This window comes from Terrapene carolina, unplaced genomic scaffold (assembly GCF_002925995.2).
Source record: "Terrapene carolina triunguis isolate 2854851 unplaced genomic scaffold, T_m_triunguis-2.0 Scaffold740, whole genome shotgun sequence".
Lineage (NCBI taxonomy): Eukaryota > Metazoa > Chordata > Testudines > Emydidae > Terrapene > Terrapene triunguis.
This window is the reverse complement of record NW_020665091.1, coordinates 2,630,541-2,657,543: the sequence shown is the minus strand read 5'-3', so window position 1 is coordinate 2,657,543 and position 27,003 is coordinate 2,630,541. Positions and strand designations below refer to the sequence as shown.

Sequence of the window (27,003 nt, the reverse complement as noted above, 5' to 3'; positions counted from 1 at the left end):
GGACAAGAGGCAGGGAGGCTTAGGTAGGGGGTGGAGTCCTGGGGGGCAGTTAGGGGCAGGGGTCCCAGGAGGGGGCAGTCAGGGGACAAGGAGCGGGGGGAGGGTTGGGGGTTCTGAGGGGGGGAAGTGGGAGGGGCAGGGGCGGGGCTAGGGCAGGATGGGGCGGGGCTAGGGCAGGACAGGGGCGGGGCTCCTCCCGTCCTCTTTTTTGCTTGCTGGATTATGGTAACCCTAGCGTAGACATACCCTTTGATGAGACTACAACTACAGACTTCATCCTTCTCCACTTAAATTAGTAGGAGTTTTGCCATTTAATCTTTCCCCAGAAGCCATCCTGCCTCCCCAATACCACCTCCTTCCCAGACATTCAGGCCACAATCTAGGTGTTACCTTTGACTCAGCCCTCTCTGTAGACTAGACCAGTCATCCAGGCTGTGTCTAAATCTTGCCACTACTTTCTACACAACATCGCTAATATCTGACCTTTTCTTTCAGTCCACACAGCTAAACTCCAGTTCAGGCCCCCATCATCTTCCATCTTGACTACTGCAACTTTCTCCTTTTTGCCTTCAACAAATTCACCCCTCAAGTCTATACAAAACACTGCTGCTAAGATCATCTTTGTTTGCATCCCACCACTGATCCTACCTTTCCCCTGTATCAGACACAATTTGACTTTCCCTTTAAGGCCCTTCATGGTTTAGTCCCACATAACTCTAATATGTTATTGAGCCATTGACTCCCACCTCCACCCTGCCAATAATGCCAGTTTTCTATCAGGCCCCTTTGTACGTTCTCCCATTCTGCCCCTTATGCATGGGAGGCATGCCCCATAAACATCCACAAAGGCTCCTTTGTCCATGGTCCCCCTTCAAATCTCACCTTCAAATTCACCTCCTGTGTGATGCCTACAAAACTCTTGACAATGGCCAGGCAGTTAGTGGGCTAATGACCACTGCTTACTATATTGAATATGACCGTTCCCACTGTTACCTGTCTCCTCCCTTTGTTGGTTTGTTATACGCTAAGATCATAAGCACATGGGGACAGGGTCTATCTGTATGACGTATATACAGGGCCTAGAACAATGGTGTCTACTTTCCTGACTAGGGCTGCAATACAAATAATAAACAATAATAATGATTACAATAGAAGTGGAATCGCACCCTAAGTGGCCCATTTGTGCCAGACGTGGAGATGATCTTTGATGAAGATATCATTTCATACACTCCACATCATGGTAAGCTGTGTCAAAAGCAAACAGATCTAACATTATAATATTTCACATTTCTATAACACCTTTTCAGCCTAAAGGATTCCCAGAGCACTGGAATGGAGACTCTATATTGTGACAGACCCAGACCAGTGGGGTACAGGAGTCTGGTAGAGGGCAAATATACTGGTCACTGGATGAGGAGTTTTCTGTTCCCTGAGTGACCAGAGAAGGGGCTGCACTAGAGTAATCAGGAACCTGCTAGAACCACTTAAGGCAGGCAGGCTAATTAAGACACCTGGAGCCAATTAAGAAGAAGCTGCTAGAATCAATTAAGGCAGGCTAATCAGGGCACCTGGGTTTTAAAAGGAGCTCACTTCAGTTTGTGGTGTGAGTGTGAGGAGCTGGGAGCAAGAAGCTGAGAGGGTGCTGTGCTGCTGGAGGACTGAGGAGCACAAGCGTTATCAGACACCAGGAGGAAGGTCCTGTGGTGAGAATAAGGAAGGTGTTTGGAGGAGGCCATGGGGAAGTAGCCCAGGGAGTTGTAGCTGTCATGCAGCTGTTACAGGAGGCACTATAGACAGCTGCAGTCCACAGGGCCCTGGGCTGGAACCCGGAGTAGAGGGCGGGCCTGGGTTCCTCCCAAGCCTCCCAATTGACCTGGACTGTGGGTTCTTCCAGAGGGGAAGGTCTCTGGGCTGTTCCCCAACCCACATAGTGAATCTCTGAGGCAAGAAAATCTGCCAATAAGCGCAGGACCCACCAAGATAGAGGAGGAACTTTGTCACAATATGTAGGGCTCACTTCCTCTATCTTTGAAACACAGCCATCTCTGGGGTGAAAGAAAACAGCCATTTAACAGGACAACATACATAAGTTTGGACAGAAAGTGATTAATACCATATGCAATTAAAGCTGCTGGGAAAATTTTAAGCAGGTGAAATGTAGTTACTCAAATTAGAATTTAGCCATGTCTCTGGGGTTATCATCCTACTCTTACAACAAAATGCCAATTTAATAATGGCCCAAGTTGTCAGAACCTCAGTTTTACATTTCATACAAAAAGTGGCCCTTCCAGCAGCTCACCACCTTGTCCCACCATGCTGGGGCACTGGGTCAGTACTGCCTCTCACTGATAGAAGAGACTTACATACTAAGCCACGAACATCAGTTTCTATAGCACCTGTGTTTTCCTGGGTTTTTCTTCTGTATTGAAAATTTCCTTTGTTTTTATTTTTTTGGGAATATTTTTCCAACCAGTTCAGATTGCTGTGGAAAATTTAAGTTTGCTGCAGATTTCAGCATGGAGGCACCATAGAAATCAGAGTGGCTGTTGGAGAAATGGAGATGATGCTCTAGTGTCATCAGCAGTCTATTCTGTTTCAATCCAAACCAGGATTTAAGGAGACTGTGTGAAGTGACACTAGCCAGCACAAACGTCTTAGTCAATCTGGGAGCTGGACAAACGCAGAGACACACAGGGTCTGTCTTTGTCCAGCAGTCTCAGGAAATGTCTTCACAGCTGTCTGGAATCAGGGCCTGCAGCAGAGCTCGTCTCCAGGCAGTCTCATGAGTACAACTGGCCTGCAGCAGGCTGCTTGATTGGTCATGCAACCTGATTAACTGCAGGGGCCAGCAGGCCGGATCTTCAGCCAGCCGTTGCAGCAGCTCCTTGGCTACTCTGTGCTCATGCCCACCACTGTGCCTGCTCCTGGGTTAACTTGTTCCTGCTGCCCCTGCCTTGCACCCCTCCTTATGGTGCTGCCCTGCTCACTCCAGTTCCTGCCCTCCGTCTTGTCTTTGGCTCCTGATTGCAGACTCCAGCTTGACCGTTGGCTCCAGCTTCTGACTACTGACTCCAGGTCTGACCCTAGTCCCTGGTTTCTGATGCCCGCTCTAACCACTAGGCTAGGTCACTCTCATACCAGTTGGATGACAGATTGAGCAGCCCCTAAAATTAGGGCCAGGGATCCTCAGCGCAAGCATGAACCCTATTAGGTCCTAGTGGAACTGGTGGACACTGTCCAGAACTTTCAGGTACAAGTGACTGCCCTGCAAGCAGAGAATGCTGCCCTACAGAAGCAGATTGCTCTGCTAGCTCCTCCTACTCCACCTTCCCTGGAGCCAAAGATTCTGCTGCCTGACAAATCTGACAGAGATTGGGACAAGTTTTGTGGGTTCCTGAACCAGTGTTGGCTCCTGTTCCTCCTACACTCCGGATCATTCCCCATGGACCAGGCCCGTGTGGTTGACTGGGAGTCCTTGCCTGGGCTTCCCACTTTCTGGAACAGTCCAGCCCCCCTCTTGTGACAATTAGAGGAATTCATTCAAACCATGTCCCTTATCGTGGATGACCGCCACCAGGTGCGGACCACTGAGCCAACCCTTCAGGCCTTATGTCAGGGATGCCGGCTCATTGCCAGGTACGCTGCTGAATTTCATCATTTGGCTTCTGGCACTGTGTGGAATGAGACAGCATGGAGCCACCACTTCCATCTGGGGTTAAACGAGGATATCAAGGACGAGCTTATGTGGGTGGAGCCTCCATCCAGTTTGAATAATCTGTTTGACTTGTGCATCAGAATCGATGATCGCCTCACAGAGCTGCGGCGTGAGTGTACCTCAATTTTCCAGAGGCTGCCATTCACCCCACCCATGACACCCCAAGCACGCAGAGCTTCCCTGGCACTAGAGTTCTTGAAAGCTAACCAGGTTCGCCCGCACCTCTCTGACTCCAAGAAGCACAAGCCTAATGTCTGGCATTGGTGCTTATATTGTGGGGAACCTGGCCATCTTGCCTTGACATATCCAGTGAAGACTCAGATGGAACCAGGGCTGGGAAATGCCAGGTCCCCAGCCAGGAAGAGTGGGTCCAGACAGAGATGGTCTTCTCCCCCCTCTGGTAATTCCCAGCACCCATGGGGCCACAATTGCACGTCAGGACCCCCAATCCAGTTTCTGATGCAGATCCAAATACTTCTATTGATTTTACTACCAGTAAGCTCCGAGATTCACTCAGGGGGCCTCAGGTAACTTTATGGTCTTGAACTTTGTTAAGACCCATACAGTTCCCACCATATGCAAGGACTATCCAGATCTGGTTGAGACTGTTGCTGGGTCTCTTCTCTCCTTGAGACCAGTAACCCACCAGACCTTGCCAGTAATGGTTATCACCCTCCTGGGGCACTAGGAAATCCTACAATTTGGATAAATCCAGGCCCCTTATGCTCCATCACCCTAGGTATACCCTGGCTTACCACCCATGACCCCCACATTCACTGGCGGAAGGGGATCCTACACATTAACTCCAGATATTTCTGGCTATCCTGCCTCCCAGGATCTGAGAACCAGACTGGTATGTTCTGTGGTTCATGTCATGTGCTGGAAGACCCTGACCCTCAGGCAGCAAAACCACCGGGACCCTTAGTGCCCCTGCAGCTCCACCTGCCACAGCCAAGATCTCCCACAAATACTGTGACTCTGTCAATGTTTTTGACAAGGTGAAGGCAGACATCCTGCCTCCGTATTGGACTTACAACTGGCTGATCAATCTCTAACCCAAAACCAAGATCCCATTTGGTAGACATATGCTCTCTCTGAACCCAAACTTGCAGAAGAAAGCTCGGAAGAGTTTCATCTGCCTATCCACGTCCCCAGTGGGTTCTCCAGTCTTTTTGGACAGCTCTTTGCAGGAGTGTTTTGACCACTGGGCCCTGAGCAAGGTGACCATATGAAACTGGTCCCTGCTCCCATTTATCAACAAGATCTTAAATTGGCTATGTGTGGCCAGTATTTTGATGAAGATAGAAATGTTTGGTGCCTATAATCTGGTGTGCATGCATGACGGGGGATGAGTGGAAGACCACCTTTAATGCTCAATACAGCCACTATGAATATCTAGTCTTCCTATTTGGCCTATGCAGTGCTTCAGTAACGTTTCAACACTTTATGAATGATATATTCCAAGATATGCTGGACCACTTTGTCATTATATACATTGATGACATTCTGATTTTCTCCAAAGACCCAGCTCTTCGTGACCAAAATTTGCATAGTGTTCTTGAAAGGCTATACCAGAATCATCTATATGCAAAGCTGGAGAAACGAGAGTTTGACTGGGACACCCTTGAATTTCTTGCATATATCATCTTACCTCAAGGACTGGCATCTTCTAGATGGTGCTAGGTTCCTGGTCCAAGTTCTGATGGATCATACAAACTTGCAGTACCTGGGGGGAGGGATAGCTCAGTGGTTTGAGCATTGGTCTGCTAAACCCAGGGTTGTGAGTTCAATCCTTGAGGGGGCCATTTAGGGAACTGGGGTAAAAATCTGTCTGGGGATTGGTCCTGCTTTGAGCAGGGGGTTGGACTAGATGACCCCCTGAGGTCCCTTCCAACCCTAATATTCTATGATTATGACTCTATGATTAAAACAGCCAGGCACTTGAACCAGCAACAGGCACCCTGGTCCCTCCACTTGATGTGATTCAAGTTTGTGGTCACCTACGAGCTGGGGACAAGGAATGGGAAGGCGGATGCATTGTCACAAAAGGATGAGTGAGGAGACAATGTCTATGATTCTCAAGCCCTCCAAGGTCATTTCTGGCACTGTAGCCTCTGACCTGTTATTCTCCGTCCACTCTGTTACCTAGCAATCACCTTGCCATCCAAACCTATCAAGCCTTAGACCACAACCAGGACCAGACCTTAACAGGAACTTGATGACCTGCTGTATGTACCTCTGTGGCATCCTATGTAGAGTCCTGTGACCTTTGCACCCAGACCAAGACCCCCATTCGTTCAAGACCACTGGATCTCCTCCAGCCCTTACCCACTCCACCTCGGCTGTGGACCATCATTTCCGTGGACATTATCATGGAATTACTACCCTCCCAAAGCCACGCTTTCTAGTGGTGATCAACCACTTAACCAAGATAGTGTATTTTGTTCCATTGCAGGTGCCTCCTCCCTCTGCTCAGGAGACAGCCTGCTAGTTTGTGATCAACATCTTTCATCTCCACTGCATGCCTGCAGGATAATGTCTGACTGAGGATCCCAATTTATTTCCTACTTCTGATGAGAATTTCTATGCCGTCTAAATATCAATACCCTAACCTCAGTGGCCTATCACCCAAGGACCAATGAGCAGGCAGAGCAAGTCAGTCAAGCCCTTGAACTACATGGCTTCCTAAACTTATCATCAATATTACTGACTGTCCCTGATCCCTCATGCTGAGTTTGCTTACAGCAATGCTATAGAGGTCTCCACCAAGCAGACTCCCTTCTTTGCTCACTAATTATGGTTTCTATCTTTGTGCTCATCCAGAGATCCCCTCTGAATCATCAATGCCTGCTGCTACCAAACTCACAACCCACATCCAGCAGGCACTCCAAGAACCCCAGAAGCAATTAGAAGTCACCAGGGCAACTTACAAATGGCATGTTGACCTATCCCGCCAGCTGACACCTGGCTTTGGGGTAGAGAGCCAAGAAGAACGTGTGCTTCAGCAGATTCTAGACTCTCATTGGGTCCAAGGGAAACTACAATATGTAATTTGTCTGGGGTGTACCCATTCCAGTCAATGTTCATGGGAATGTACAGAACACTTCCATGCCCCGGCTCTCCTGCGTGCCTTTCACCATGCTTACCCTTAGAAACCAGGCCCCAGAGCCTAGAGAGTATTGTCTGGAATCAGGACCTGCAGCAGACATAATCTCCAAGCAGTCTCATCAGGACAGCTGGCCTGCAGCAGGTTGCCTGATTCACCATGCCACCTGATTGGCTGCAGGGGCAGCAGGCTGGCTCATAAGCCAGCAGAAGCAGCTTGCTGGATTCTCAATGCTCATGCTCACCACTGTGCATGCTCCTGTGTTACCTTGTTTCTGCTGCCCCTGCCTTGCACCCAGCCTTGCCTCTGTACTGTCTTCTCCTTGCGTGCTACCTTGCTCGCTCCAGTTCCTGGCCTCCGGCTTGACCCTCGGCTCTGGTATCCAGTTCCTGACCTCTGGTTTGACTCTTGACTTTGGCTTCTGACTACTGACTCCAGCCTTGATCCTAGTCCTTGGTTCCTGATGCCTTCTCCAATCGCTAGGCCTGATGTCTGCTCCAACCACTAGACTAAATTTCCCTCATCCTGGCTGGCTGAAAACAGTGTAAGCAGGATCCGAATGAGCTCTCCCCTGACAAGTAGTGATGAGCTGTGGAAGAACACTTTAGGAGCTGACCTCGTTTGCATGGACACACCCACTCCGCCTAGGTGCTCAGCAGGATGGGATTGCTTGCCCAAATGATCACTTTTGGCTGGTATTGGATCCCCAGGCTCCTTGTTATTGAGGCAGGAGTAATAAGGGGTTGTTATCCTTGGTATGTGCATCAAAGGCAGCAGAACTATGCTTGGCATACCCTGATTGAGGGACTCACCCTCAACTAAACAGCATTCACTAGGCAGGGGACATGGGTTCCAAAGGCCAGAGAGGAGAGAGAGGGTGGGGTGGGTGCTGCTTAAGGGCTTTAGGCACCATTTGACCGTTCCTCTCTCCACTGTGTAATAAAAGGGCTAATTTAGGCTCAATTGAGAGTCTTCTTACACACTGCAGAGCTGAAATCACTGATACGTAGGTCTCAGCATTAGACCTGCTTTGGGACAGTGTCTGTGATGCAAGGGACTATCCAGTGTGCACCAGCAGTGAAGATCCCCCACTAACAGCTGAAATCACTGAGAGCTGTGATCACTGAGAGCTGTGTTAAGTGATAGCACCTGAAGATATCCTGGCAAGTGGCCGGCAAGGTGGCAGGCGATGAGGAGTGGTGAGTGAATACCAGGACAGTGGAGCGAGCATGGTGCCTTCTCCTCCACCTCTCTCCACCCAGGATGGGAGGTGAACTCTGCAGATGTACTTCTGAACTCAGGGCATGCACTGATACAGGACAACAACTGTGAGTGGGGGGCGGAGAAGGGATGGGCATGTTAAAGGGACTTTTGGTTGCTGGACTTAAGAACCTGAGGGAAAAGGATACTGCCCAACTTACTTAGGCGGGGTAGGGTAGGTCTTTTGCTCATGGTTTATGAACCCTGTTTGTGGCATTTTCTCAAATTAATGCCAGGTTACTTCCCTCCTTTTATTAAAAGTTTCTTTGCTGCACTCAGACTCTGAGCTTGCAAGAGGGGAAGTATTGCCTCTTCGAGGCACCCAGTGAGTGGTATGTAATTGTTCTAGGTCACTGGGTGGGGGCTCTAGCTGTTTTTGTGTTGTATTGTTGAAAAGGAACCCCGAGATACTGAACCCGGCCCTTGTTGCTGCCAACTCTGAATGGCAGAAGGGTTACAACAACACAGATAACTTGAGTGTTACCCCTAACTTGACTCATGTCCACACAAAAAAATCTCTAGCTTGAGTTAAGTAGTGCTTTTAACTCAAGCTAGTTGGCCTATCATGGTGGTGAGCTGAAGCTTGAGAGATGCTGATGCTCAAGCTAGTGATGCAGTAGAAATGCAACAGCTTGAGATATAATTCATCAGTAGCTAATCCAACCACTCTGCTAATCCAGTCATTCCATGCTGCTAATCGAATCAGTCTGTACAAACTTTTGAGCCACACAGAGCTCTTCTTCTTCAGAAGAACTCTGTGTAGCTCAAAAGCGTGTGTCTCTCACCAACAGAAGAGGGTCTAATAAAATATATTATTTCACCCACCTTGTCTCTCTAATATTCTGGGACCAACATGGCTATAAATACACTGCATATAACTCCAGTGTTGTTTTGCAGTGTGGTCACTCTCACCCTAGCAAAGCTAGTGTGAGTTCAGTAACTTGAGTTAACTGTTGCAGTGAAGACAAGTCATTAGTTAAGACTCCCCTTTATACTCATTACAACTGAGGCCAGTCTACACTATAGGGACTATAGCAGCATAGCTACATCACTGCAGCTCTGCCAGGATAACCTCATAATGCAGATGCTGCCTACAGTGATGGGAAGGGGGTTTTCTATCACTGTAGGAACTCCATCTCTCTGAGTGACAGTAACAGAAGCATTCTTCTGTTGACCTAGCTGTGTCTACACTGGAGGTTAGGTCAGCATATCTGGAGTTTTTAATCCCTAAGCACTGTAGCTATGTCAACTTAAATATTAAATGTAGACTAGACCTGAGTCCCGCCTCTTCTATATCATGGGGGGCACTACATATCTTTCAGGAAATTATAGTCCTACTCAGAGGTAGACAAAATTTTTCAACTGAAACTTTTTTCTGTTAAAATTATAGTTCAGGCAACACCAAAAAAATCATGAATTCCTTTCAATTTCACTGAATTGTTTCAATCAAAAAATCAAAATGTGGTGTTTAGACATTTTTGAAACAAAACAATCCAATTTTTTATTCAAAATAAATGTGATTTTTTTTTAAATTTTATCAAAACATAATTAAAAGGTGTTATATGCCTGAAATCAAAATGAAACATTTCAGTTATTTTGGAAATTTTTTAGTCTTTTTTTTATTTTGAAAATGAAATTTCTTGTATTCTTTAATTTCCTAAAAAAAGGTTAAAAATCATTTTCAGTTCAACCTGAAACCAACCCCCCCCCCCCCCCCCCACACACACACATTTTATTGTTAGGAATTGACAGCAAACCAAAAAGTTCATTATTTGCCCAGCTCTAGTCCTAGTAATATACAGAACTGTCTTCCTTCCATCATTGTACATGCCACTGTCATCTCTGAGCCATTCCTCATATAAGGTTGCAAGGTGTCATAAAATCCCATTTCATTTATATGCCTACTGAGCTGCTCAGTCATGAAGCTGCTCAATCACTCTCTCCAGGGAAAGGGAATGTGTCACTCTGTGTAATAACTGGAAAGAACCACTCAGCATGCTTCACCCAGGATGGCACCTCACCTTCCACCCAGAAGAGATTGGTTATACACCTCAGTCAGTGGGAGATTGCATTGCCATTAGTTTTTACAAAACACATCATGCAGAGTAATTAACTACTTCCAAGATCTTATTGAGAAATTTTCACCTTCAACAAGGAGAGTGGTCCAACTGGCTCAAGAGAGATTGGATTTAACATGACTGAATTTACTTCCTAGTGAACTGTCCGGGCCTGCCGCAGACCCAATCTCTGGGCAGAGCTGGCCTGTTTGCTGCCTGATTGGCTACACTGCCAGATTGGTGGGAAGAGTCATCAGGCCAGCTGTTAAGCCCGGCAGCAGAAGTTTGGTGGCTGCTCAAAGCATTCACCCACAGCTGTGATAGCTCCTGCCTTCTTCCCAGCCCTGCTCCACTTTGGCTTATTCCAGGTAACCCAGTTCTGACCCATGGTTCTGATTCCTGGCTTCCGACTTCTGCTCTGACCTTGGGCTCCTATTCCTGGTGACTGACTCCTACTCCAACCAGCAAACCTGACCACCCACATGCTGTAAAAACTGATCACCAACAAGTCTGCGTCACAGGACAGGGACCCTGGATGAACCTGGCTCTTCACCACACTGACCAGCTCTGCAGGGTAATGCTCTGCCACATCTATAATCAAGGCAACTAACTTCTTTCATTGTCTGTACTATAAATTCAATATAGGGTTCCTTGTACAATGTGATTATGCAGCTGCATAATAACCTTTTTTTCTGGAAGTTGGCACATAACTGTGCTCCAGACTCCATGTTTTCATTTACAAAACCAAAATCTCTTGCTCTTACAGCTGGCTGGCAGCAGTCTGGGAGACACTCCGTGGTCTGTGTGTGTTGTGTCCTACCATTAAAACCAATCCATACAGCATGTGAGACTGTTACAGCCCCTCCTATGGAACCTGGCACTTTAGCTTAAGCTGGCTTTCTGTTCTGGGTCCCTGATGTCAGCCACTATAGAGGCCGTCACACCAGCACAGCCACTGTCCATGAGGTACCAGATCAGTACAGATCTTCAGTTCCCAATGCTGTAAATGTGGCAGCTTTCACTGCCAATAAGTCAATTTAATCTTTTGTTCAAAGTTTAAAAACAATGTGCCAGTGTTACCAGACTAAGGGCTTTTCCATATAGCAAGTTAGTGTGCAGTAAGCTAGGGTGTGAATTTAAAGTGCACTAGCTACTCCGCACTAACTCCCCATGTGGACATTCTTACTGAGCACTAAGGGTGTGTCTACACAGGGATAAAAGACCTGCAGCGTGGCCGCAGCTGGCTCAGGTCAGCTGACTTGGGCTTGCAGGCCTTGGGGTGTGGGGCTAAAAATTGCCCAGGCTCTAGGACCTTCTCCCTCACAGGGACCCAGAGCTTGGACTCCAGCCCAGGCCCGAACGTCTACAAAGCATTTTCAGCCCCAAAGCATGAGTCCCATGAGCTCGAGTCAGCTGACCCAGGCCAGCCAAGGCTTTTTTATCCCTGTGTACCCGTACCCTAAGTGTGCCATCAGGCAATTTGGGGGGTGGGATAGCTCAGTGGTTTGAGCATGGGCCTGCTAAACCCAGGATTGTAAATTCAATCCTTGAGGGGGCCATTTAGGGATCTGGGGCAAAAATCTGTCTGGGGATTGGTCCTGCTTTGAGCAGGGGGTTGGACTTGAGGTCCCTTCCAACCCTGATAATCTATGATTAAAACCATCTGTGATTAAACTTCCAAAGAGTATTAAGCTAATGTGCACAAGGGTTACTCTCCATGTGCAGTAAGTGTGTCCAGTTAGTGTACAGGAGCTGCTGTGCACCAGCTCCTGTTAGCTTTTTCCCCATGTAGACAAGCCCTAATGCACTAAGATGGTCTGGACAAAGACACTCTGATGCCAAAATTCAGATTCATTATAAAAAGTAAGAGCTCCAATAGGACAATCTTTTTGTTCTGTGTCTATACATTGCCTAGCACAATGGGAACTTGCTCCATGACTGGGGCTCCTAGGCACTACCACAGTACACATAATAAATATTACCACCATTATGCCAACTTGGCTACAGTGCCTGAAGGGGAGGGAGAGAGAGAGACTCTAAGTGGCCAAATAGTGGATGCCATTATATCTACAAAATCTCTGACAAACAAACAGAAGTTGTCCTCAGTAGGTGGCTGATACCCTCACAGCACCAAGGAATTCAAAAAGCAGTGAAGAGAGGTAGCTTAGGCCTGGTCTACACTATGAGTTTAGGTCGACTTTAGCCACGTTAAATCGAATTAAGCCTGGACACGTTCACACGACGAAGCCCTTTCTTTCGACTTAAAGGGCCCTTTAAACCGGTTTCTTTACTCCACCTCCGACGAGGGGATTAGCGATAAAATCGGCCTTAGGGGGTCGGAATTGGGTTAGTGTGGACGGAATTCGACTTTATTGGCCTCCGGGAGCTATCCCACAGTGCTTCATTGTGACTGCTCTGGACAGCACTCTCAACTCAGATGCACTGGCCAGGTAGACAGGAAAAGCCCCGCGAATGTTTGAATTTCATTTCCTGTTTGCTGAGCATGGAGAGCACAGGTGACCACGCAGAGCTCATCAGCACAGGTAACCGTGATGGAGTCCCAGGATCGCAAAAGAGCTCCAGCATGGACAGAATGGGAGGTACGGGATCTACTCGCCATATGGGGAGATGAATCAGTGCTGGCCGAACTCCGAAGCAGTAAACGAAATGGCAAAATATTAGAAAAGGTCTCCAAGGCCATGAAGGACAGAGGCCATAACAGGGACGCACAGCAGTGCCGCGTGAAAATTAAGGAGCTAAGGCAAGCCTACCACAAAGCCAGAGAAGCAAATGGAAGGTCCGGGGCTGAGCCGCAAACATGCCGCTTCTACGCGGAGCTGCATGCCATTCTAGGGTGTGCAGCCACCACTACCCCAACCGTGTGCTATGAGTCCCTCACTGGAGAAACACACAGGGAAGCGGGTTCGGGGTACGAGGAAGATGAGGATGAAGATAATGTAAATAGCTCACAGCAGCAAGGAAGCGGCGAAACCGGTTTCCCCAACAGCCAGGATATGTTTATCACCCTGGACCTGGAACCAGTAACCCCCGAACTCACCCAAGACCCTGTGGGCACACAGGGGACCTCTGGTGAGTGTACCTTTGTAAATATTACACATGGTTTAAAAGCAAGCGTGTTTAATGATTAATTTGCCCTGGCAATCGCGGCCAGTACAGCTACTGGAAAAGTCTGTTAACGTGTATGGGGATGGAGCGGAAATCCTCCAGGGACATCTCCAGAAAGCTCTCCTTCATGTACTCCCAAAGCCTTTGCAAAAGGTTTCTGGGGAGGGCTGCCTTATCCCGTCCGCCATGGTAGGACACTTTACCGCGCTAGGCCAGTAGCACGTAGTCTGGAATCATTGCATAACAAAGCATGGCAGCGTATGGTCCCGGTGTTTGCTGGCATGCAGACAACATCCATTCCTTATCGCTCTTTGTTATCCTCAGGAGAGTGATATCATTCACGGTCACCTGGTTGAAATGGGGCGATTTTATTAAGGGGACATTTTATTCAGAGGTGCCCCTTCCTGCTCTGCTGAACAGAAATATTCCCCGCTGTTAGCCACGCGGTGGGGGGGAGGGGTGAAGTGATCATCCCAGAGAATTGGGTGTGTGGGGGAGGGGAATTAGTTGGGTTTGTGCTGCACGTTAACCCTGAAACCGCAGCCCCTCCTTTTACATTGCAAACCCATTTTAAATGGCCAACCCAACGGGTGCTTGGTATGGTTAATGAGAGCAGTACTGTTTGAAACCATCCCCACATGTTAAGAAGGTTAAAAAAGTCAAAAAACTGTGTCTTACCATGGCTGCCTGCAAGCTGAAATCTGTGGCCTGGCACTGCGTGAGTGATCTCTCACACCAAACCGGCAGGCCCTCAATATAAGAGGAAAAATGCGACCTTGTAACGAAAGCACATGTGCTGTGTGATGTGAACAGCAAAATTTAACGTGAAAGATTGTACCCATTGTTCTCTAAAATGTATCTTTTTTTAACCACCTCTCCCTTCTCCTCCACCAGCTGTAAATCTTTCTCCTTCACAGAGGCTAGTGAATATTCGAAAGCGGAAGCGAAGGACGCGTGATGAAATGTTTACAGAACTACAGACTGCCTCCCACGCTGACAGAGCCCAGCAGAATGCGTGGAGGCAGTCAATGACTGATTATAGAAAAGCCCAATATGAGCAAGAGGAGAGGTGGCGTGCTGAATCTCGGGCTCAAGAGGAGAGGTGGCGTGCTGAATCGCAGGCTGAAGATGAGAGGTGGCGTCAGCTTGCACACAGAAGGCAAGAGTCGATGCTCCGGCTGCTGGAGCATCAAACTGATATGCTCCAGCGTATGGTTGAGCTGCAGGAAAGGCAGCAGGAGCACAGACCGCCACTACAGCCCCTGTGTAACCAACAGCCCTCCTCCCCAAGTCCCATTGCCTCCTCACCCAGACGCCCAAGAACACGGTGGGGGGGCCTCCGGCCACCCAGTCACTCCACCCCAGATGATTTCCCGAGCAATAAGTGTTAAAGTTTTAAACTGCAGTGTGTCCTTTTCCTTCCCTCCTCCCCCACCCATCCCGGGCTACCTTTGAAATTATCCCCCTAGTTGTGTGATGAATTAATAAAGAATGCATGAATGTGAAGTAACAATGACTTTATTGCCTCTGCAAGTGGTGCTCAAAGGGGGGAGGGTAGGGGAGGGTGGGGTGGTTGGTTTACAGGGAAGTAGAGTTAACCGGGTGGGGGGGAGGGAGGGGCGGAGGGTTCATCAAGGAGAAACAAACAGAAGTTTCACACCGTAGCCTGGCCAGTCACAAAACTCGTTTTCAAAGCTTCTCTGATGCGCACCGCGCCCTGCTGTGCTCCTCTAACCGCCCTGGTGTCTGGCTGCGCGTAATCAGCGGCCAGGCGATTTGCCTCAACCTCCCACCCCGCCATAAATGTCTCCCCCTTACTCTCACAGATATTGTGGAGCGCACAGCAAGCAGCAATAACAATGGGGATATTCTTTTCGCTAAGGTCTGAGCGAGTCAGTAAGCTGCGCCAGCGCGCTTTTAAACGCCCAAATGCACATTCCACCACCATTCGGCACTTGCTCAGCCTGTAGTTGAACAGGTCCTGACTCCTGTCCAGGCTGCCTGTGTACGGCTTCATGAGCCATGGCATTAAGGGGTAGGCTGGGTCCCCAAGGATCACGATAGACATTTCAACATCCCCAACGGTTATTTTCTGGTCCGGGAAGAAAGTCCCTTCCTCCAGCTTTCGAAACAGAACAGAGTGCCTGAAGACGCGAGCATCATGTACCCTTCCCGGCCAGCCCACGTTGATGTCGGTGAAACATCCCTTGTGATCCACCAGGGCTTGCAGCAGCATTGAAAAGTACCCCTTGCGGTTTATGTACTCGGTGGCTTGGTGCTCCGGTGACAAGATAGGGATATGGGTTCCGTCTATCGCCCCACCACAGTTTGGGAATCCCATTGCAGCAAAGCCATCCACTATGGCCTGCACGTTTCCCAGAGTCACTACCCTTGATATCACCAGGTCTCTCATTGCCCTGGCAACTTGGATCACAGCAGCCCCCACAGTAGATTTGCCCACTCCAAATTGATTCCCGACTGACCAGTAGCTGTCTGGCGTTGCAAGCTTCCACAGGGCTATCGCCACTCGCTTCTCAACTGTGAGGGCTGCTCTCATCCTGGTATTCTGGCGCTTCAGGGCAGGGGAAAGCAAGTCACAAACTTCCATGAAAGTGCCCTTACGCATGCGAAAGTTTCGCAGCCACTGGGAATCGTCCCACACCTGCAGCATGATGCGGTCCCACCAGTCTGTACTTGTTTCCCGGGCCCAGAATCGGCGTTCCACGGCATCAACCTGCCCCAGGAACACCATGATTTCCACATTGCTGGGGCCTGTGCCTTGTGAGAGGTCTAGGTCCATGTCCATTTCCTCATCACTCTTGTCGCCGCGCTGCAATCGCCTCCTCCTCGCCTGGTCCTGGTTTTGCTTTGGCATGTCCTGGCTCTGCATATTCTCCAGGACAATGCGCGTGGTGTTCATAGTGCTCATAATTGCCGCGGTGATCTGAGCGGGCTCCATGATCCCAGTGCTAGCTATGGCGTCTGGTCTGAAAAAAGGCGCGAAACTAGTATCTGACGGACCAGGGGAAGGAGGGAGGGAGGGAGGGGCGAGTGACGACATGGCGTACAGGTACAGGGAATTAAAATCAAGAAAGGTAGCTTTGCATCAGGGAGAAACACAAACAACTGTCACACAGAATGCCCCCCCCCCACCCAGAGATTTAACTCAAAAGCCTGGGTTTAGCAGGCCGTTGATTTGACGGAGGGAGGGGGGAAGGAAATGAATACAGAACAAATCTATTTTTTACATCTTAAGACGACGGTGCAGCATGACTGATAGCCCTCGGCATTTTCTGAGCGCTTGGCAGTTAGCCTTCAGGCCTAATGCACGATCTGCTGCTCAGGGAAGACTCAGCTAACGTGCGATGAGCCAACAGGGCCCGTGGCAGAAAATGGCATACTACGACTGATAACCATCATCATCAAGACAGTTCCATAGGACTGCCCAGGTGCCCATGATTGACAGCCACTGCTGTACGACGAGGATGGTTACCAGTAGTAATAAACCATCTACTGCCAAAAGGCAAAAGGCAAGGGGGCTAGTGCAATGCAGCCCCACGGCTGCTGGCACCCAGATCGCCAATGAAGGCTACCAGTCATGCTGCACTGTCTACTGCCAAAAGGCAGTTAGCTGCTGCTGCTGTGTAGCAATGCAGTCCCACGTCTGCCGGCACCCAGATGACATATGGTGACGGTGAGCTGAGCTGAGCGGGCTCCATGCTTGCCGTGGTATGTTGTCTGCACAAGTAACCCAGGTAAAAAGGCGCAAATCTATTGTCTGCCGTTGCTCTGACGGAGGGGGAGGGGCCTGACGACATGTACCCAGAACCCCCCGCGACACTGTTTTGCATCATTTGGGCATTGGAATCTCAACCCAGAATTCCAATGGGCGGCAGAGACTGCGGGAACTGTGGGATAGCTACCCATAGTGCAATGCTCCGGAAGTTGACGCTAGCCTCGGTACTGTGGACGCGGTCCGCCAACTAGAGCACTTAGAGCATTTTATGTGGGGACACACACAATCGGCTGTATACAACCTATTTCTATAAAACCGGCTTCTATTAATTCGATCTAATTTCGTAGTGTAGACATACCCAGAGTCAGCTCAGAGACATCTGGATACTGAGGCAGATGGCCCACCAAGGGGATTTTCAAAGAGGGTTTTTCCTGAGCATAATAAGTTAGGGCAAGGGGAGTCGTGAAATGAAATTCAAGAAAGGAATATTTCAGGCTGCATATCGGCAAATATTTTCTAATTGGGATCTAATAGACTGGAATAGTCTCCACAAGGGAGATTGCAAACCTCCTAGGACAGGAACCAGAGTGGATAAAAATCAATGATTTTAAAAAAAAAACTGATTTTTTTTTATTTAAATTGGATTTTTTATGATAAAATGCTTTTTGGGGGAAAAAAACTATCTAAAGATAGTTTTAATTAAGACACATTATAGCTCAAAGATATCTCATCATGGAATAGGGATTATAAATTCTAGTTCTATAGTATGAGACAATATATTCATGTAATGTTTAAGAAAAGTTTTGTAAATGAGTTCTAATAGTTCATGGATTAGGGACACAATCTTGTGGGGTTCCAGGGGCTTCTGTATAGATTATTTAGGTTAATCTTTCTATCTACCCACTGGGACTCAGTGCTCAGTCTAGAAGATACCATCAGAGATGCTTAGTTTTCCAGACTCAAACTGTGGATTTGTGTCTCCAGAGATAACATGCTTGTTAACAGCAAAAATGTTTTTAAATAAATAATATATAGAGGTGAGAAATAACAAACCTCAACCCCATTGTCCATCTTCAAATTTGTGTACACAGTTTCAATCCCTTACGGTTCTCTAAAAGTGCAAAGTTTCAAAAAATTCAATGAATGGAAGATTGTTGGGGGTGGAATAGATCTGGACAAGGAGAAGAGGTCTGGAGATAAATGTGAGAGGGGAGGGACAGGCAGTAGAAACAAAAGTGAAACTGTTTGAGCAGCATATTCCAGAAGTCTTGAGGTCTTTCTGAGTGTAGCTTTCATTGATTTGAAATCTACCATACCATTCTCTCACTAGAAGGGAAAATTTATAATGGCAGCAGGCTGTAACAGAGAGCCAGTTTGGGAATATTTTAATGAAGTTCCTCTACCTATGGGTAAGACAGGCATGTGTGCAAAATGCAAACAGTGCAACAAAGAAATGCAAGAATGAAACAACATCCTGAGAAGGAACACTTCTCAGGAAGAAGCTGCATTGAAGATGATGAAAGGAACATGTCTGAACATGCAGGATCTTCAGGTTAGTAAACTTTTTAATTTCATACTTCTTTCTTAAGGACTGCCTGTCTTCCTTCTGGACTATTCTTGAATTCTCATGTTGAGCAAAAAATATAGTTGCCAATGGGAGGGAGCTGTGAGCAGCTGTGCCTGCGGACGCTCAGGTAAACAAAATGTCTCCTGGCCTGCCTAGGGCTTACCCTGAACAAGCCACGAACCAAGTTTGGGAACCCCTGCTCTATGGTACTATCATTTTAGATGCAGTTGTCATAAAAAATAAATAGCTGAAATAGGCAGATCTTCCTTTTACAATTTCACCTTTAAAGTAGTACTGAGTGTCAGTGAATGCAATGAGTAATACTAAATGAGCAGTATGGTAATAATAATTAAATAACTGCATTGACTTATTTTGTTTAGGAGAATCCATCCTCAACATACAGGATTCTGAAGACTATCCACCTTCAAGATCACCATCATTTTCTATAGTTTCAGAGTTATCTGCCAATGATAGTGTTTCAGTCACATCATGTATGTCACATAGCCACAATATATCACCTGTAGCAAAAAGAGAAAAAAATCCATCATCCAGAAACAACCATAGATAAGTTTGTGATAAGAACCAGCAGATTAATGGTTGTTATTAATGGTTCCCAATCCTGCTGGAAAGGCATAACGAGTGGGGTACCGCAGGGGTCTGTTTTGGGACCGGCTCTGTTCAATATCTTCATCAACGACTTAGATATTGGCATAGAAAGTACGCTTATTAAGTTTGCGGATGATACCAAACTGGGAGGGATTGCAACTGCTTTGGAGGACAGGGTCATAATTCAAAATGATCTGGACAAATTGGAGAAATGGTCTGAGTTAAACAGGATGAAGTTTAACAAAGACAAATGCAAAGTGCTCCACTTAGGAAGAAAAAATCAGTTTCATACATACAGAATGGGAAGAGACTGTCTAGGAAGGAGTACGGCAGAAAGGGATCTAGGGGTTATAGTGGACCACAAGCTAAATATGAGTCAACAGTGTGATGCTGTTGCAAAAAAAGCAAACATGATTCTGGGATGTATTAACAGGTGTGTTGTGAGCAAGACAGGAGAAGTCATTCTTCCGCTCTACTCTGCGCTGGTTAGGCCTCAGCTGGAGTATTGTGTCCAGTTCTGGGCACCGCATTTCAAAAAAGATGTGGAGAAATTGGAGAGGGTCCAGAGAAGAGCAACAAGAATGATTAAAGGTCTTGAGAACATGACCTATGAAGGAAGGCTGAAAGAATTGGGTTTGTTTAGTTTGGAAAAGAGAAGACTGAGAGGGGACATGATAGCAGTTTTCAGGTATTTAAAAGGGTGTCATAAGGAGGAGGGAGAAAACTTGTTCACCTTAGGCTCTAAGGATAGAACAAGAAGCAATGGGTTTAAACTGCAGCAAGGGAGGTCTAGGTTGGACATTAGGAAAAAGTTCCTAACTGTCAGGGTGGTTAAACACTGGAATAAATTGCCTAGGGAGGTTGTGGAATCTCCATCTCTGGAGATATTTAAGAGTAGGTTAGATAAATGTCTATCAGGGATGGTCTAGACAGTATTTGGTCCTGCCATGTGGGCAAGGGACTGGACTCGATGACCTCTCGAGGTCCCTTCCAGTCCTAGAATCTATGAATCTATTACAAAAAGAGGTAATTGATGAAAAATTTGCCCAGTTTATTTATGCAACAAACTCTCCTTTCCCTATGATTAAGAACCCACACTTCATTAACAAGTCATTAAGACCAGGATACAGTCCACCCAACAGAGCAGATGTCACAGGCAAATTGCTGGATAAAGTGTATGAAAGAGAAATTGAGCAGTGAGCAAAAGGTCTAGAGGGTAAAATTGTTAACCTGAGTCTTGATGTGTGGAGCAAAGTCCACAATGATCCTGTTGTATGTGCTTGTGTGACAACAGAAGAAGGGAATGTCTTCCTTACAGAAACAATTGATACATCAGAAAATGCACACACAGCAGAATACTTACAAGAAGTAGCAGTAAAAGCTATAACAAACTGTGAAAAAAAAATTCAAATGTCTAGTACGCAGCTTGGTCACAGACAATGCTGCAAATGTATCCAAGATGAGAAGAAATTTAGAAGAGAGTGAAGAGAGACCCAAGCTAATAACATATGGTTGCAGTGCTCATTTGATGCACCTCCTAGCCAAAGACTTCAGTGTTCCAGAAATAAAGGCTAATGTTGTTGAAATTGCAAAATACTTCCGTAACAACCACTTTGCAGCAGCTGCTCTGAAAAAAAAAGTGGGAGGAACCAAGCTAACTCTCCCACAAGATGTGCGATGGAACTCAGTAGTGGACTGTTTTGAACACTATATCAAGAACTGGCCTAATCTGATGACAGTTTGTGAACAAAATCGTGGAAAAAATAGATGGCACTGTCACAGCCAAAGTTCTCAACATTGGGCTTAAGAGAAATATTGAACACATGCCGAGTACCCTGAAGCCTATTTCTGCAGCCTTGAACAAAATGCAGGGAAATAACTGTTTTATTGCTGACACTGTTGAAATTTGAAAGGAACTGAGAGATCTTAAAAAGAGAAATATGCAACGACAGAGTTAAATTGCAAGCATTACAAAAACAAATGGGACAAGCACTATCTCCAGCTCATTTTCTTGCAGATATTCTCAATACTCAGTCCCAGGGTCAAACCTTAAACTGCTGAAGAAGAGGAGTTTGCTAGATGTCCATGTCATAGCCATCATCCCTCCATAATGCCAACTATAATAAACTCAGAGCTAATGGTGTACCATTCAAGAAATATGTGTTTGCTGATGATGTTTTAAAGAAAGTCACACCAGTGAACTGGTGGAAGTCACTTAAGCATTTGGATTCAGAGACTGTTGAAGTGATGATCTCACTTCTTCTGCCAGTGTAGAAAGAATATTTTCTTCCTTTGGATTAATTCATTCAAATTGAGAAATCGTTTGGGACCTGAAAAAGCAGGAAAGCTTGTTTTTCTTGTCCAGATTATGAACAATCAGAAAAATGAAGGTGAAGACCACTGAGTTAGCTTCAGAAGCCAATAGTTTAAGTTTCTCATGTTGACCTGGCTGACATAGTCGATTTAATTTTTGTTTGTTTTTTAAATATTTCATTTAACTATTTTAGTTAAAAACAAGTTTAACAAAAACAAACCTGCTTTTAAAAAACTTGAATGTATAACTAAATTCAAAAATTCATATGCTTGTTTTGTTAAAATATTATGTTTGCTGTTGAAGAAAAAAATCCAGAATACATAACGTTGTTGTTTTAGTTAAATTAAACAATTTAAATGTCTGTCTGGTGATGTTTTCCTCCTAATACAGCATGGCAAGAAAATCCTCCAAATATTAATGATTAGCCTGTTGAATTGGAGATAGTTCACCTCCCAATGACTTCATAAATATCTGCTTCAATTACCTTTGGTAAATGAAATAACCAAACAATCATTCATTTTCTGATATAGCTGTAAAACTAATCTGAAATTTTTTCAAAATAAATCACTTAAAAAATGTATAGTGTGTACCTTCTAAAAATGAAACCTACATCTATCTCTGAGTTGTGAAGAATAGGTATTAAGGTTATAACAACCAACAAGACTCCACTTTTATGTAGAAATCCATGATTAAATCAAGTCTTCCTGACTAGTGATTTAAATCATGATTTAAATCAATTCCATTTAAATCAACTCCACCCTGACAGGAACTACTGGGTTTTTTTTAAATTTGGGGTTTGTATAGCACCTAGTACAATGGGGCTCCTGATCCATGACTAAGGCTCCTAGGTGTTATGGTAATACAAATAAGAAATAATTATGTGGGAGAAACCACTTGGATTGCTTAAAAATGGATTGGACAAAGCCCTGGAGCAATCCTATGGAAAAATCCAGCAGTGGTGTATGAGGGACTAAATGTGATTTACTAGGTCTTTTCTATCACTAACTTCCATAATCCAAAGTCCTAAGTTGAAAACCATTCAAATTCAGAGATACAACCAGTACAGTATCATTGCCCTCTCTTCTAGCCCCACAACCGCTTGATTTGAGTGATGGAACATGTAGACCCCATATTAAATCAATTCTGCAAGAAACAGGCCAGCAAGATTCATAGATTCCAAGGCCAGAAGGGACCATTGTGATCATCTAGTCTGACCTCTGGCATAACACAGGCCATAGAACTTCCCTGAAAAAATTCCTAGAGCAGATCTTTTAGACAAACATCCACTCTTGATTTAAAAATTGTAAGTGATGGAGAACCCACCATAACTCTTGTTAAATTGTTCCACTGGATAATTGCTCTCATTGTTAAAAATGTACACCTTATTTCTAGTCTGAATATTTCTAGTTTCAACTTCCAACCATTGGATAATGTTATATCTTTCTATGCTAGATTGAAGAGCCCATTATCAAATATTTATTCCCCATATACATACTTATAGATGGTAATCAACTCACCCCTTAACCTTCTCTTTGTTAAGCTAAATAGATTGAGCTCCTTGAGTCTGTCACTTGAAGGGATGTTGTCCAATCCTTTAAGCATTCTTGTGGCTCTTCTCTGAACACTCTACAATTTATCAACATTCTTCTTGAATTGTGGACACCAGAACTGGACACAGTTGTCCAGCAACAGTCACTTCAATGCCAGATACAGAGGAAATATAACCTCTCTACTCCTACTCGAGATTCCCCTGTTTATGCACTCCAGGATTGCATTAGCCCTTTTGACCATAGAGTAGCACTGAGAGTGCATGTTCAGCTGATTATCAACCAGGACCCACAAATCATTTTCAGAGTCAATGCTTCCCAAATTAGTGTCCTGAAATTATGGTCTACATATTTTGTTCCTCAATGTATACATTTACATTTAGCCATATCAAAATGCATATTGGTTGCTTGCAGGCAGTGTACCAAGTGAGCCAGTGACCTCTTCCCTTCATTATTTACCACTTCCCCAATTTTTGTGTCATCTGCAAACTTTTTCTGTGATGGTTTTTTATGTTTTCTTCCAGGTCATTGATAAAAATGTTAAATAGTGTAGAACTAAGAACTAATCCCAGCAGGACCTCACTAGAAACACACACACACACTTGATGATGATTACTTGTTCACATTTGAGTCCTATCAGTTAGCCAGCTTTTAATCCATTTAATGTATACCATGTTCATTTTATATAGTTCTAGTGTTTTAATCAAAGTGTCTCAGTGACACATCATGTCAGGGGCTAAGATCACAACCATGTCTTGCAGCTCAGAGGCCTATACCTCTCTGACCTGGTATTTAAAGGCATTAATTTCCTACACAGGCCATCTTCACAGTCCTGAGGAAGCCTCATAATGGGAGCCTATAAGATTGGATAGCACAGATTCTCCACTCCCAGCAGAATTCCTCCAGACAAACTTCCCCACTTTTCCCACCACCTCTGCGCAGTCTCTAGCTCCCTGACCCAGCACTCCAGAGAGCTATGGTCACTGATGAGCCAGAGCTGGGAACAGTGGGCACAGGTGGTAGGCATCAGACACAATTACTAGGCAGATCTCTCTCTCTCTCTCACACACACACATACACACTAGAACCCTGGTTCTACAGCTCCCAAAACACAGGTCTCTATCATATGAGCTAAAGGCAAATTCCTTCAGCTAACACTATTAGTAGATCTCTTATTTTCTTTGTGGGCCCAACAACTATAGGACAATGCCCCTTATACATATACAAAGCCAATATATTACAACAGGTCCAACAACACCTTGGGATATTATGGACCCTATTTTTAAAAGTTATGGTATAGGTGCACTTGCACATGCCAGTTGCAATTAGTTACCATCATCAGGTGGACAGATGGACATTTAGTCACCTAAACAACCATGTCCACACATTGTTACCTGCAAATGCAGGTGACCAGTTACACAGACTTTTTGCAATGCAGAATTCAGGCCTCCAGTCATAAAAATGTAGTCCTATGTTTAAAAAAAAAATCTGTGTGGGTAAAGAGGAGCAGCTCAAGACAGTTCTAGCCAACTGGGAGTGAGTGTCACTGAAGTTGTTTGTTATTTTCTGATGGGGGTGTGTGATGGGGGGGAAGGGGATCAGATACGTTTAGTTCAGAGACCACACTGATAAGGCAACATGGCATGATAGATAAATAATGTCCTCGGCACAGTGCTCACTCAGCCTGGGGGAATGAGGTGTGAGGGAGGGCAGTGTGGCTGATTTGCTACAGGGAAAGGGTCCAGGTGCCATCATGCTGGGAAAGAAGTATCCTAGAGGAAGTGTTTGGTGTTCTCTGATGATGCGAGGTATTAGAGAGGACAGTACCTTCTTGCTGGATGTGGTAGGAGATGAAGGGTGGATGTGGGGTAGAAATCTTTAGGTAAGGGTGTATGCTTGTTACTCTGAGGGTACATTGGTGACATAGTGAGAAGATGTTCCCAGGAGTGTTCTCTTGATGTGTAGAGGGAGGGGGAGGTGCTCAGCAGCAGGGGAAAGCTGGGTTTCTTATCCTCCGATCAGGCACAGGTGTCACAGGGAGAGGAACACATCTTTTGAAAAGTCTTCCCTTGGTGTGCTTTTGGGGGGAAGTGGTTCAATGCCTCCCACAGCCGTGGTGATTGGTTCTGCTCTCAGGGGGGTTGTACAGGGTTTGTGTAGTTTGGGAAAGGTTTTAGGGTGGGAGGTACTGGTGAGCTGGATGAGGTGTGTGTGACATATATCCTTGGGGGTGGTGTGTGAGAGTGTGGGCTGCAGAGGTGGATGGGTGGACAGTGTCCCAGGGGATGTGTGAGAGACAAGGTGGGTGAGATCCTATCTGTTAATAGACCCCCTTCTGTTGGTGAAAGAGACCAGCGTTTGAGCTACACAGAGCTTTTCTTCAGGTCATGTGAGATGTGTTATTCTGAGGCGATGTGCCTAAGCGTGCGTTTAGTGAGGGGCTCCCTTGGCAGGATGGGGTTTGTCACAGAGGCTGCGAAGTGGGTGCACAACAGAAGGGGGTTTCCTTGGTATGTCTCTATGCAGTGGGAGGGACTCTCTGGGTGTTGTTATTCTCCGATGAGGCGGGGTGGGGGGAGATGTGCAGCTCTCACTGCAGTGATATGGATAGTCCGATCATAACAATAACCCTCCCATTAGGAGGAGGAGAAGGTGCGGCTGGCCCCTGATTCAGGTCTCAGAGCCCTCCCCCTTCTCAGGAGCATGCCCGCACCTCGGGATCCCCTGAGCCGCACCGCGGGGGCTCGCCCCGCAGCAGGGAGAGCACGGTGCCCAGCAAAGAACAGGGAGCTGTAAAGCACCGTTCACACCCAATGGCGTTGAGACACTGGGGGCAGGGAGAGAGGGAGAGAGAGACCGGGGCAGAAAAGTCCTTTACCTGTCCACTCCCCTTCAGCCACGGAAGGATGGCTACATGCAAAGGGAAAGGCAGCCGGAGAGCTGAGCAGCAGCAGCAGCAGCTCCCTGGAGCCTACTTCCCCCCACCCTCCCCGGCTCCTTACCTACAGTCCTGGATCCTATGCAGCCCATCACTCTAGCAGGTCCCCGCGGAGGAGGCAGCAGCCGCAGCAGTGAGGAGGAGGGAAGTGGGAGAAGGTGTCGGAGGAGGGGGTGGGGTGGGGGAGCTCCAGTTATGGTGAATGTCCAGTGTGGCCCAGCCTGTGCCGGCGGAGGGGCATGGTCCGGGGTGAGCGCGCCTTTCCCGCCCCGGAGAGACAGCCCGGAGGAGAGGCAGGGCGGGCGGCAGGAGATGCTCCGGTCCAGGCCCTCCGGCCAAGATGCTCTAACCAGCCACACCTCGCCTGCCACAGGGCTGCCTCCTCTCCCTCTGCTCCCTCTGCGTTCCTGTCTCTTTCCCTCGCTCCGCTCTCCCCCCTCGCTCGCTATTCCAGGCTTGGATGCTACAAGGATCTTCAGAGGAGGAGGAGGAGGAGGAGGGCTGAGATTGGGTAAACAGCTCAGGTCCCGAGCGCGGGGCTGCCATTGGCTGAGCCCGCGCCGCGGCTGCAGGAGGCAGGGAAGAGGGAGCAAGGAGCCCGCACGATGCTGAACGCGCCGTCCGCACACACCCACCCGCTGGCAGCCGGGCTGGAGAGGCTGCCTGGCCCTGGGACCGCGGGGAGGGCGGGAAGCAGGCGAGGAGGCGATGAGCGCTGGAAGGAGCAATTCGCGTTCCCAACAGGAGTCAAAGGGAGCAATGGAGAGGGAGAGCTCCCAGGGACGGGGCCATTTTGAGGCTGAGAGAGACAGACGGACCGAGGCAGCGAGGGAGGGGGGAAAGAGGGACAGGGGACAGGTGCGTCTGGGAGCAGGGCAGCTGGCCGGAGAGGCCAAGCCGTCACCCATCAGGAGTAAATGTGGAGCGAGCCGTTACACTGAGAACATCCTGACAAGCTCAGTTCACCTGGGGCTAAGAGGCGCTGGAGGGAGGGGAGAGAGGCAGAGGCCAGGGAGAGATACGGAGCAGGG

The 27,003-nt window shown here is 47.0% G+C and overlaps 1 protein-coding gene across 1 annotated transcript in view; it reads right to left on the bottom strand.

Moving 5' to 3' along the window:
• Positions 1-26,080, bottom strand: part of FAM131B (family with sequence similarity 131 member B) — a 64,257-nt gene extending 38,177 nt beyond the window's left edge. Inside the window, exon 1 of the mRNA XM_024211811.1 lies at positions 26,037-26,080. Within this exon, the coding sequence (XP_024067579.1) occupies positions 26,037-26,064 (28 nt within the window). The 5' untranslated portion in view covers positions 26,065-26,080. The remainder of the gene's footprint in view (positions 1-26,036) is intronic.
• Positions 26,081-27,003: the final 923 nt, after the last annotated feature.